The sequence below is a fragment of the Microcaecilia unicolor genome, chromosome 4 (genome assembly GCF_901765095.1).
Source record: "Microcaecilia unicolor chromosome 4, aMicUni1.1, whole genome shotgun sequence".
Classification (NCBI taxonomy): Eukaryota; Metazoa; Chordata; class Amphibia; order Gymnophiona; family Siphonopidae; genus Microcaecilia; species Microcaecilia unicolor.
Window position 1 is genome coordinate 77,553,473 of NC_044034.1, and position 13,847 is coordinate 77,567,319.

General features: G+C 42.1%; 1 protein-coding gene across 1 annotated transcript in view; it reads left to right on the plus strand.

Moving 5' to 3' along the window:
• FRY (FRY microtubule binding protein) overlaps positions 1-13,847 on the plus strand; it is a 449,190-nt gene that overhangs the window by 235,260 nt on the left and 200,083 nt on the right. Inside the window, 2 exon segments of the mRNA XM_030200365.1 lie at positions 7,650-7,804; positions 9,470-9,569. Coding sequence (XP_030056225.1) covers positions 7,650-7,804; positions 9,470-9,569 — 255 coding nt within the window.

The window sequence follows — 13,847 nt, forward strand, 5'->3', positions numbered from 1 at the left end:
ACCTACGGCGAAGTTGTGACCAATCTCTATCTGACCTCAAAGTCCACAATTGTTTGTGGAGCTGCGAAATTGTGGGGGCTTCTTCTGATATTTCATCATAAAACTGTTTAATTTTCTCCCCCAATTGAAACTTAAGCTCTTCTGCATTAAGTGTTTGTATATAGTGTTTTATCTGACCATACCCAAACACGTCCTCCCAGTGTGCAGCGTCAGTGGGTATTAGTTGACTTAGAGGTTTAATTTTCCCTTCTAAATCTATTATTGTTTTTAGACATGTGTGCCCTCTCCTTGCCCACCTCCGAAACACCTGATTTTCCAATCCTGGCGTAAACAACGGGTTCCCCCTTATGGTCAACCATTCTGTCATATTCGGCTGTCCCCCCAGTTTTGTCCCCAAGTATTTCCATGCCTCTTGTAGAGGAGCCAGTATTATACTACCCTTAAATTTCTTTGGCACCGATTTATTATTGAGATGCAGCAAGGTCACCATATTGTAAGGGCTAAAGTATATCTTTTCTAATTCTAGCGGGGTGTGTGTATTTGCAGAAAAAATCCAATCTCTCACTAACCGCAACAGGCTTGCCAGATTATAGTATTGTAGATTAGGCAATCCCAATCCACTCTGCTGCCAGTTCCCCAGCATCAACTGCAACTTCAGTTTAGCCTTTCTCTTTGCCCAACAGAACTGTCCTATCATTCGATAGAATCGTTTGATATCTTTCTGTAACAATCTCAATGGCAGGACTTGTAATACATATAGCCATCTGGGTAATATTACCATTCGTATGAGACAAATTCGACCTATTAGTGGCACCGGTAACATCTTCCAGGTTGCCAGCTGTTGTTCTGTTTGACTGAACAATCTATTGACATTTAGGCTGTATATGTCTCCTGTCTGAGAAGCAAGCAAAATTCCCAGGTACCTAAAAGAACCCTCTACCCATCTCAGCGGGAATTCTGCTCCCCAAAGAGATTTGGTATTAACTGGTATCGCCAGGGCTTCTGACTTATCCAGATTTAATTTGAATCCTGAATGATCTCCAAATTCCTTAATTATTTCTAGAAGATCTGCAAGTGATGCCTTTGGTTCAGTAAGTGCTACCAGCAAATCATCCGCAAATGCTGCAATTTTAAATGTCATCGATCCAATCTCCACTCCCCTAATGGATCTTATTGAAATTATGTCTCGTATCAACGGGTCTAAGTATAATGCAAATAGTAACGGGGAGAGTGGACATCCTTGGCGTGTCCCTCTCATGATCTCAAAATTTGCCGATACCACTCCATTTACCATGATCCGTGCTCTAGGGGCGGTGTATAGTGCTTTAATGGCTTGTACAAACCATCCCGAAAACCCATATCTACTTAAAACTGAAAATAAAAAAGGCCATTCCACACGGTCAAATGCCTTTTCAGCATCAAAACTGACCAATAAAGCACTTTCTGCAGACCCTTTAAGTTGTTCCAAAGATAATAGAATACTTCGCAAATTCTTAGTTACAGATCGACCCTGCACAAACCCCACCTGTGCTTCATGTGTCAAATTTGGTAGTACCGTCCCTAGTCTCTTGGCTAATATTTTTGCAAATAATTTGACTTCACAATTCAGAAGTGAAATAGGTCTGTAGGAGGATACATATTGCGCATCGCGCTTAGGCTTTGGCAGCACTATAATTTGAGCCAAGTTAAGATTTTCCGGTAATTTCCCCTTCATCACCCATTCATTAAATACCTCATTTAATATGGGGGCTATATTTTCACCTAACAATTTATAAAATTCAGATTTTAAGCCATCAGGTCCGGGTGCCTTTCCCAATTTGCTTTGGCCAATTGCCCATATAATTTCATCACAACTTATGGGTTCGTTCAATTGTTGGAGTTCTGTCTGTCTCAGCAAAGGGGTGTCAATATTTTGCAAGTAAAGATCATTCTGTAAACCCTGATTCTCCCCTGCGCTATAGAGCTGTTGGTAGTAAACCTGAAAAACTTTATTGATTTCTTCATCCTTGTTTATTAGTTTTCCGTCTTTGCCTTTAATAGCACCTATGTATCTTGCTGTTGATTGTGGTGCAATCAGTTTAGCCATGAATTTACCACTTTTGTTCCCATGTTTATAAAGTTGGAAACGATAATAACTTTGGGACTTTATTGCCCTCTCATGCAGCAGTGCATTTATCTCTGTTTGGACTGAAATTATTTCTTTATGTATCTTTGAAGCCGGGTTTTGCCCATATCGAGTAGTCAAGCGTAAAAGTTCTTTTTCTAATCTCAATAATTCTCTATCACGTTGTTTTTTGTAATTGCTAACATAGCTGATAATTTCCCCTCGGATGACTGCCTTTGCTGCCTCCCAATACGTGGGCGCCTCTAGTACTGATCCTTCATTGAAGTGTTTGTACTCCTCCCATTTAGCTATTAAATATTCTCTAAATTTCCCACTTTTATAAAGGTAACTAGGAAATGACCAATTTCCCCCTCTTTGGGAATTATTATCTCCTAATTTCCAAGTCATCCAAACTGTGGCATGATCTGAAATCAAACAAGGCCCAATTTCTACTTCTTGTATATCGGTAAAAATCTTGCGTGACACTAACAGGTAATCAATTCTAGAATGGGTTTGATGAGCCCTTGATTGATGTGTATATTCTCTCTCTGTTGGGTGTAACGTGCGCCATACATCTAAAAGGTCTAGTGTATTGCACATGTCAGGTAAACCTCTAGTGTTCCTTTCCCCTCGCGCCATTGATGGATGAGACTTATCAATTTGTGGATTCCATGGCATATTAAAGTCTCCACCCAATATCACCGGTAAGGCCTCCATGTTGGCAATGGTTGTAGTTACTTTTTTATAAAATTTAAGGTCCAGTGTATTTGGGGCGTACACACCACCTAAAATTATTTGTTTCCTGGCAATAGTAACCTTACAAAACACAAAGCGACCCATTGTATCTTTATGCTGATTATGAATTTGGGTCACCACTCCTTTCCTGATAAGGATGGCCACACCCCCCTTATTGCCCACCGCTGGTGAAGCAATGCAGTCTCCCACCCACCATTTAACCAACTTTGCGTGCTCTTCATCAGATAAATGGGTTTCCTGCAGTATCGCTATGTCTACCCTTAGTCTTTGCAAGTGCTGCAAAATTTTAGATCTTTTAATAGGGGAGTGTATACCACCTATATTCCAAGTGACAATTTTAATCATCTTGTGTAATATAAGTTCACATTATCCTTAATTGACAAACTCGTATTTAAATTCATGAGAAGCCATCCCAGCCTATGGCTCCCCATCTCGTCACATATTAGCTGCTCTCTTAGTCTGATGTTAATGCATTTTATGGTACAACTTGTCTTTCCTTCCATTTCTTTGACATATTTAACCCTCCGCATCAATTCTCTCCGCTTCCAATTCCCCGCTAGCCCATCCCTCCCTCCCATATCCCTCCCTCTCCCTCCCCATCTCCCTTTACCATGTGCTTCCTTATATGAAGCTGTCACTTTTTAACGCTAACCCACCTTCTCCCCTTATTTCTGTTAGTTCTTAGTTCTTCTAGAACCTTATTCTTTCGTGTTTTACATTTTAACATTTCCCAACCTTTAAACTTCTAAATATACTCCCCTTCTTAAACTCCCCCCTTTATATTGAGCAGAACCATCATAACAGTATTAACATAAAAATTAAATACCAACAAAACCGATTAGCAGTTCTATCACCATCTGTGCCAGAGTCTCTCAATGGTATCTGCCCCTTAAGAGTTCTCCTGCTTCAAATTTGTTGAATATAGTTAATCGCATCCAGAGCTAGATTCCTCCCAGCCTCATAGCTGCCGCTCTTTTCGGGCTCACGCAGGTTCTGTGTCCTCAGGAACAGCCTTATCCGAGTGTTCTATCTGCGCAATAAAGTCTTTTGCCTCCCTTTCAGACGTGAATGATCGTAGTTTGCCCCCATGTGTTATTTTCAATGTAGCCGGATATTGCAGGCTAAAACGGATCTTCAAAGCAAATAATTTTGAACACACGGTAGAAACGCTTTTCTCTTGGCTGCAACACCTACTGAGTAGTCTTGAAAGCAGAGTATTTTGCTTTTTCATAAGTCAAAGAGTTATTTGATCTTGCTGCCTGCAAAATGTATTGCTTGTGCATAAAATTGAGTACTTTGCAGATAATTACTCGTGGCTTAACAGCGTTCATCTGGCGAACTCCCAGCCGATGCGCTCGTTCAATTCTTAAAGGACCAAGCTCTGCTGGAAATTCAATACTTTTGGTCAGCCATTGTTCTAGAATCCTCTCCAGCTGTTTTCCCCCGAGCGCTTCAGGTAAGCCTACCAATCGGATGTTATTCCGTCTGGAACGGTTTTCCAATTCCTCAATTTTAGATTCCAAATCGGATATCGTTTTCTGCACAGTTTTTTGAGAGTCCTCCACTCCCGTCAGCCTGTTTTCCACTTCGCTGACTGTAGTTTGGAACGCTATGCACTCCTTAGTCAAATCCTCTATTTTCGTATTCAACTGTTCCAATTTAGTATCCAATTTTTGGTCAAGCGGAATCAGCCGACGATCTAATAGATCTTCCATCACCCCCCGTTAATTCGGAGGTGATCTCAGCCACCCACGCCGAAGACACCGATGGATTGGTTTCGGGGAAGGCCGTCGCCATTTTGTCTTCGGCCGTCCTTCCCCTCTGTCTTTCTTTTTGGGCTGCTTTCGTCGTCATATCTAGTTTTTCTCTCGTTCTGCTCGACCAGATTGTTGCCCTGGGTTCTTTTCTAGCGATTATTGCAAATTAGAAGGGTTTAATTCTCCTTGAAATGCGGGGATTCTCAGGCAGGCTTCGGAGAGAGATTCACCTGCAACCTCTCTTCACCATAGCGTCACGTGACCTCCCTGTACTTATGTACTTAATCCATGGTATGAAGCAGATAACTAAAATGAACAGATGGTACTAGGGCAGTTTCTGAGCTAGTAACCAAAAAGCGCTCCATTGGCCTTTACCAATCATTAATATGCCACATACCACAGGCTCAAAGGCTCAACAGGCCCAAGCCTCCATGCACTCCGAATTTAAATATTGGGAACCTTGGCGATAACTGGGCAGGGCCAAGATACACCCTCGTGGCGCTGTCCTAAGCAGTGAGCCTGCTCAAGGCAAACAAGTCCTAAATCATCTGGGAAAGCAAATTTTTTTCTGAAGCCAAATTTCTAAGAGCCGACTCAAGCATTGTCCGGCAGCGATTCAAGTAATCCCATGAAGCACAAGTTACTACGCCACAGTCTATTTTCGAGGTCTTCTGACTTCTACACCTGTTCTATGGGTGTAGCCTGTAGGCTGGTCACAGTCTCCATTGTTAAGGTAAGTGTGTCGTCCACCAAAGAAACTCACTGTTGAAGCTCTTCCATTTTGTGCCTAGTTTCGGCCAATAGAGCCTCCATATTAGTGATTTGGCTCAATATTTGTGCTAAGCTTGTCTCCAGTACTTGAAACATGTGGTAAATTGGGATAGTTGAATCTCTGTAAAGGAGGGCTCGCCTGCAACTGCAGACTTCACCATTTTGTCACCCCCTGCTTTCTGCTTGTCCTTGTCCTTTTCTCACTCTTTGCAGCTGTTGTAACTGCATGCCACATTACATAGTTGTCCATACACCAAGTACCAAAGTGGGATATCTATATCTGCTTTCAATGAGCTAAAATGGATACCATTTTGAGACAGAGGATCCGAGGGGCCCCAGAGGTACTCCTAGACATGTCCGAGCAGCTCACAGCTTCAAGTGACTTTCCAGATATTTGTTTTAAAAAGGACTTTTCCCATTCTGTACCCATGGAAAAATCTTTATTGCATAGAGCCCTATAAGTGAGATTGTCGTCTTCTGTTTCCCACTCATGTGGGGGTCCATGACCCATGATCCAAGACATTCAGTCAGATATTTTCCTCTTGCTTAAGCTGCAAACCTCAGTATTCTGGGGAACAATATCAGTCCATATCTGTTTTGATACTAACCATCTACTCATTAGCAGGCAGAGTCCCAGATCCCTGATTTCAGGTGCTGGAGTGCTTAACCCCACAACAAAATCCAGAAACCTGAAGTGCATGAGACTGGTCCCCTGCAGGGTACAAACAACTGCAGGGTGAATAGGCAGGCCCTTGGTTTTATAGATATGGATATAAATATATATGCACACATGCAGGCTACATCTGAATTGTACAGGCTGTATCTTCTATGAGAAGATCAGGAAGCTCATAATTTTTACAAAAAGGGGGGGTAGGGGTGTCTTAAACATTTGTTTTGTTATATTGCTCCATTGTCAGGTTGAATAGAACCAAGAAAGATGATCAAGGGAGAAAATGGAAAAAAAACAAGCAGCAAGAACAACATTTTATCCTTTGCTGGCATTATTGTGATTACAGAGAATCTATTGATTTCAAATAATGCATAAACTAGTGGCTCCCAAACGTTTTCAGTTCACGGCACCCTTCGTGTCCGAACAACGTTTTGCGGCACCCCCCAACCTCCGCCCCACCCCACCCCCGCCACACAGGTCTCCATACCCCTAGCCACACTACACAGTCTCCATTTTTTTATCTGCACAAATATATCAGTGCTAGGGTGCCCCTATAACCAGCCCCTCCAAATAACACACACTGATTACGATTTATAACAAATGTCTATTTTTATTTGTACCCCACGCTTTCCCACTCATGGCAGGCTCAATGCGGCTTACATGGGGCAATGGAGGGTTAAGTGACTTGCCCAGAGTCACAAGGAGCTGCCTGTGCCTGAAGTGGGAATTGAACTCAGTTCCTCAGGACCAAAGTCCACCACCCTAACCATTAGGCCACTCCTCCACTTCTACCTTTGAAGGGTTATTCCATTATTATACTTCCTCTTTGTACATCTGTGCATATTTGAAAATATAAGTGAGATTAAATTAAAAATGCTGCCAACAATAAAGAATGACAACTCGGATACAGCAGCTTATAGGTTTGCTTCCTTTTATTTGAATGGGAATGGAAACAGAGACTACTGACCTATTGGCTTCAATTTTTTGACTTCGTCCCATCTCCTGTTTTCCTCCAACCTCCTTAGCAGTCGTCTCTGAGTCTCGAACGCCGTCTACTCCCTGTCCCCATTGGCCGCGACAAAAAAAAGAAAAAAAAAGTGCGTGGCTGCAGCAGCCTTCAGGCATGTGCTGTCAGCTCTGCTGGTCCTCTGCCCCTGCTGATGTCAACTTACAGTTCCGGGAAGGAAGTCGGGATTTGCCGCGTCACCCCAGAGAGGTCGCTGTGGTGCACTACGGTGCCGCAGAACACAGTTTGGGAAGCGCTGGCTTAAACAATAAGTGGAATGATAACTTTGAGGAATGGGGTAACGAGTTGATTGGATGATGCAATAGGTGATTGGCTCCTACTCTGTTATCCATGAAGAAGCTGAGATCAGACCAGCAGAGAACAGAAAATAGAATTCCATTGTCTTTAAACTGGGATGGAGTGGGAGGAGTTTATTCTAGACAGGAAACAAGAAGGTGGTTAGAAGCCTTGTTGTACATGTACAAATAATAAAATGTCAATATGTACCTGTGATTCGGGGTTTTTTTTAAATTTTAAGTTCTACAATAATTTTAAAGAAACTGTTTCTTGTTTGCATGTATTCAGGTTCATCAGCTTGGCTGTGAAGTTGTGGTCCTGCTGCTAGAACTAAATCCAGACCAGGTGAATCTCTTTAACTGGGCTATTGACCGCTGTTACACTGGATCATACCAGCTCGCTTCTGGATGCTTCAAAGCCATTGCCACTGTATGTGGCAACAGGTAATGCACAGGGCACTTGAATCTGTACTTCAATCCTGTCTTCTGAGCACAATGGGAATAATTTAAGAAGTGACTTGAGCATGCAGAATAGCGTTTTCCACACTCCAGTAGGGTCTTGTAAAATTGCACCAAGGTATACAAACAGCTGCAAAAATCCTGACACAAAATACGATCTGCAGATGCACCTAGGCTCCTGTTTCACTTACTCAAACCGTTGCCGAATCCTTATGGAATAAGCTTCTTTTCCATCTTCTTTCTAAACTATCATTCTCTAAATTTAAAGTATGCATGAAGACTCATTCCTTTTCTGAATGTTATGATAGGTAACAGTCCTACCTTCTTTGCTCTTGATTTTGGCTGTGGCAGTAGTAGCCATTGTGACCAAACAGTAGTCAGCTCTGTTAATTTGTAGTTCCATTTTTTACACTCTGTTTTTCTTTTTATGTAAACTGCTTAAATTGTTCTCTCCAATGAACAGTATATTAAATATATAAAAAACTTATGATAAAATATAATACCATACAAATGAGAGGAAACAATAGAAACCCAATCTACCCTTTATTCATCTGTATCCCACCAGCCACAACCCAATCTCTGTGCTTAGCAGCCATCATATCCCATAGACTGACTGAAATAATCCCTCATCTAATTAGAAAGTTTATCCCACCAAAACAGGGCCTGCACAGGAGAAGGAATGCTGTCATGTTTCAGTCAGTATTACACCCTCTGGTCTTTTCAACAAACCATTCTGACATGACCATAAAGCCCAAGCGATCTTTATTGACTAATACTAGACGCTATGTAAAATCTTAAAATCAGTTCATTGTTCTATAGGCAGCCAGTGATGGTCCATTAAAACAGGAGGAATATGTTTGTTCAGTTTTGTATTGGATGGACTGTGTGTGTGTGTATGTGTGGTGGTGGAGGTGGTAGTTTACCCCCTTAATCATTCAGTGGTTTTTAGCCCTCCAAAAGGTAAACCGGCAAGGTTAACAGGTCACTTGGACAGCATTGGGACATAGCTGTTTTATGTTTCTAAGATTTCAGTAAGGATTTGGTTATGTTTGTGATCTTAGAAACATAGAGGCTTATTTTCAAAGCACTTAGACTTACAAAGTTCCATAGTAACCAATGGAACTTTGTAATTCTAAGCGCTTTGAACATGAACTCCTAATAATCAGTTATGTCCTGGCACATAATCGGTTATATGCCTGCTTTCTAATCATCTATCTTCTATACTTTTTTTTTTAATGGATGTTTATGCTGCATGCATCCAGCACATAAACATCCATTTCCCTGTATCATAGAACAGGCAGATTCTGTTCTAAAATAAAGGTGAAAATTGAGGTGCATAGACCTGTACGTCCCAATTTCTTCTTCTGTGACCTGTATAAAATGATGCTGCACATGTTGGCCCCTCTTTATAAAATTGTCTTCATAAAGTAGAAAGTTGAGTTGCTGAAAACAGGCATAATTTGACACTTTTTCGGTGATTCATCTCTTTTGTTGCCAGTTCTGCTTGTATTTATTTGAGGTAAAGTACTGATGATTCTCAAATTGAAACAAGACTGATCTATCTTTGTATAGTGCTACAATTTTCACAAAACAAGACAAAATGAGTGATATAAAATGAAATATTCACATGGCTTTTTATTCTTCTTCCAGGAATTACCCTTTTGACATTGTGACACTTCTGAATTTGGTGTTGTTCAAAGCATCGGACACCAATCGAGAGGTTTATGAAATCTCCATGCAGCTTATGCAGGTATGTATCACCAGTTTTATTTCCCATTCTTCCTTCCAGTGATTAAAAATTTCAGTTTCTTACTACGCTGCCTGCTGTCCTTGAAGAAAGATGGTTGATCAAATCAGCAAACTTGAACCTTAAAAATGGTGAAAACAGCAGTTTACAATTAGTTTTATATTTTTAGCTCTTCCACAAAAAAAATAGTTTATTTAATAGCATATTTCAGCTTATTGACCCCATCAGTCAATCTAGAGTGGAGGACTAGCCTAGTGGTTAGTGCAGTGGGCTTTCATCCTAGTGAATTGGGTTCAATTCTAAAACAATATATATATCAATTTATTTAAAAAAAAAAAGTACTAATGAAATAACAATTTTGGTTTAAAACTTAAAGCAGAAATAATATTGTAGATTCTTCAAAATTGCTTAGTTTTTAACCATGTTGATTTTTTTTGTACATCGTAAATGTCCTATTTCATAGATTCCTTATCTTACAGGAGAATCCTTGTGGATAGAAAAATAACTACATATCGGCATTTACAGATGCCTCCAGGCACACATAAGTGCCTGTTTGAAGGAGCAGGCGTAAATGCAAAGGTCTGACCTCCTCAGAGATCTCCTTACTGCCCCCTACCTCCAAAAGGAATCCAGTCTCCCCACCTCCCTCTACAGCTGGGTGATGAAGACTCTTCACACCCTTGAACCTTACTAAAGGTCCCTAGTGTCTATTGTGAACAAGAGTGATTCGTAGTCACTCCTGCTCATCTTGGTCTGGGGGTTCAAAATGACACCAGTGATCTCTGCAGTATGACTCCTAAGGGTCAGGCTGACAAATTTGTTCATACTGATCGATTTCTGCTAGAGATCACTGGCAGCATTTTTGAGCTGGGACAAGGATGAACAGAAATAGCTGAGGATCACTCTTGCTCCCAGGTACATATCTCAACATTGCTCCCTTACCTTGTCTGCTGAGCCCCCAAACACCCACCCAAAACCCATTACCCCCAACTGTACAACACTATCATAGCCCTTACGGGTGAAGGGGGCATCTATATGTGGGTACAGTGGGTTTCTGATGTGTTCTGTTCATTTAGGGCACCTTTTGTGCCTTATTCTAAAAACAGGTCTAGCTCTAAACGTCTTTGATTTAGTCCTGGATGGTTTTGCTTTGTTCCATTATGGGTGAAAAACATTCAAGTATTAGGAATGCCCAGATCCCGCCCCTTGTGATTTGAACGCACTTCTGACGGACTTCATAGAAAAACGTCCAAAAATTGGTTTTGAAAATACCAATTTGGACGTTTTTGTGAGAAAAACATTCAAATGCAGATTTATGCCACTTTTTGGATGTTTTTCTCCTTTGAAAATGAGCTCCATAGTAATATAGTAAATGACGGCATATAAAGACCTGAATGGTCCATCCAGGCTGCCCAACTGTCACACTCATTATCAATTCATAATTAAACCAACAATGAATGTGATATAAAATACATGATCATGGTCTTTCTTTGGTGTTTCTGGGACATAGACCCTAGAAGTCGACACAGAACTGTCCTAATTGTAACCCTTTACAACTACTGGTCTTGCCGTAGAAGCCCACTCAAGCCTATCTGAATTTGTCTTTGTCATTTGTGGAACACAGACCATAAAAATCTTCCCTGCACTGTTCTCACATTCCAGCTACTGAAGTTGCTGTCGAAACCCTTTCCAAGCCATCCTAAATTGGATTGCCATGTACTGGACACAGACTGTACAAGTCTGCCTGGCACCGGCCTTAGTTCAACAAACAAAAAAGTGGGCACAAAACCAGGAGTCCCAGAGACTGGATCACAGTAAAGCTAAAACCAAATTTTATTAATTAGTATATTGGACTCGTATATTTGACTCAAATATACGAGTCAAATATACTAATTAATAAAATTTGGTTTTAGCTTTACTGTGAACCAGTCTCTGGGACTCCTGGTTTTGTGCCCACTTTTTTGTTTGTTTTACAAAGTATCCGTGGGTCTTCTTTGAGTTCTCCACGCTTTGTGGATTCTCTATTGACCGGCCTTAGTTCTTCACTTCTGGAATTGCCATTTAAGCACTACTCGACACATCCACAGACATGCAGCCATTTAAGTTTTGGGTTCTTTTTTTTAATACCATCCATTTTCTAATTAGAAATCCTCTATGTTCATCCCACTCCTTTTTTTAATTCAGTCACCGTTTTTTCTCTACCAACTCCCTCAGGAGGGCATCAACCACCCTCTCTGTGAAAAAGAATTTCCTGATATTAATCCTAAGTCTACCACCCTGCAACCTCAATTCATGTCTTCTAGTTTTACTGTTTCCCTTCTTTGTAAAAGATTTGCTTATATATTAATACCTTTCAAGTATTTAAATCTCTATATCATATCTCCACTGTCCCTTCTTTCTTCTTGGGTATACATATTCAGGTCTCCCATTCTCTTCTCATATGTCTTTTGGTGGAAGCCCCATACTATTTTTGTTGCCTTCTTCTGGACCAATTCATGTCTTTTTACATCCTTACAAGATACAAAACTGAACACAATAAAATGGGGCCTCACCAACAACTTATGCAAGGGCATCAGCACCTCCTTTCTTCTGCTGGTTACGCCTCTCTCTGTATTATATACAGCCTAGCATCCTTCTGGCTTCGGCCACCGCCTTGTCACACTGTTTTGTCGCATACTGAGGAGCATAATCGAAAGGGGCGCCCAAGTTTTCCTGAGAATGTCCTTGCAGGACGTCCCTGCGAAGGGGCGGGGAAATCCGTATTATCGAAACAAGATGGGCGTCCATCTTTTGTTTCGATAATACGGTCGGGGACGCCCAAATCTTGCCATTTAGGTTGTCCATAGAGATGGTTGTTCTTAGTCTTGGTTGTTTCTGATTTTTGGTGATAATGGAAACTAAGGACGCCCATCTCAGAAACGACCAAATGCAAGCCCTTTGGTTGTGGGAGGAGCCAGCATTCGTAGTGCACTGGGCCCCCTGACATGCCAGGACACCAACCGGGCACCCTAGGGGGCACTGTAGTAGACTTCAGAAAAAGCTCCCAGGTACATAGCTCCCTTACCTTGTGTGCTGAGCCCCCCACCCCCCCCTAAACCCACTACCCACAACTGTACACCACTACCATATCCCTTACGGGTGAAGGGAGGCACCTAGATGTGGGTACAATGGGTTTGTGGTGGGTTTTGGAGGACTCACATTTACCACCACAAGTGTAACAGGTAGGGGGAGGATGGGCCTGGGTCCGCCTACCTTAAGTGCACTGCACACACTAAAACTGCTCCAGGGACCTGCATGCTGGTGTGATGGACCTGAGTATGACATTTGAGGCTGGCACAAAATATTTTTAAAGTTCTCTTTTGAGGGTGGGAGGGGGTTAGTGACCACTGGGGGAGTAAAGGCAGGTCATCCCCAATTCTCTCCGGTGGTCATCTGGTCAGTTTGGACACCGTTTTGTGCCTTGGTCGTAAGAAAAACAGGACCAGGTAAAGTCGTCCAAATGCTCGTCAGGCACGCCCTTTTTTTTTCCATTATGGGTCAAGGACACCCATGTGTTAGGCATGTCCCAAGTCCCGCCTTTGCTATGCCTCTGACACGCCTCCAGGAACTTTGGTCGTCCCTGCGACGGAAAGCAGTGGGGGACGCCCAAAATCGGCTTTCAGTTATGTCGATTTAGGCGACCCTGTGAGAAGGACGCCCATCTTCCAATTTCCAAAGATGGTTGTCCTTCTCTTTCGAAAATAAGCCTGACTGTCACCCAAGGTCCCTGTCCCCCAAGATCTCTGTCCCTGTCTCTGTATATCAGCCTCTCACATCCTAATACATATAGCTCCCTTGGATTTCTGTTCCCTACATGCATCTCTCTGCACTTCTTTGCATTAAATTTTAACTGCTAAACATTAGACCATGCTTCTAATTTTTGCAGATCCTTTTTCATGTTTTCCACTACAAATCTTGATATCCACAAAAATTCCCTTCGGCAATGTCGCTCACAAATATATTGAACAGAATCAGCCCCAGCACTGAACCTTGAGGCATTCCACTACTCACCTTTCCTTCCTTCGAGTGAACTCCATTAACTACCTGTCATGAAATAACTAGCACCCACCTGGGGCTAACCTTGTGGCCACTGCTCAGGCTCTTCTGCATCTGTGCACGTGCTGTACACTGGCATACCCTCCACTCGCTGTACAAGGTCCCGCTTGCCTCTGGGCGAGTCTCCCACCCTCAGGTTATTTCCCCAGTGGTTTCTAAGGACACTGGGGCCACAATCCCAGGGGT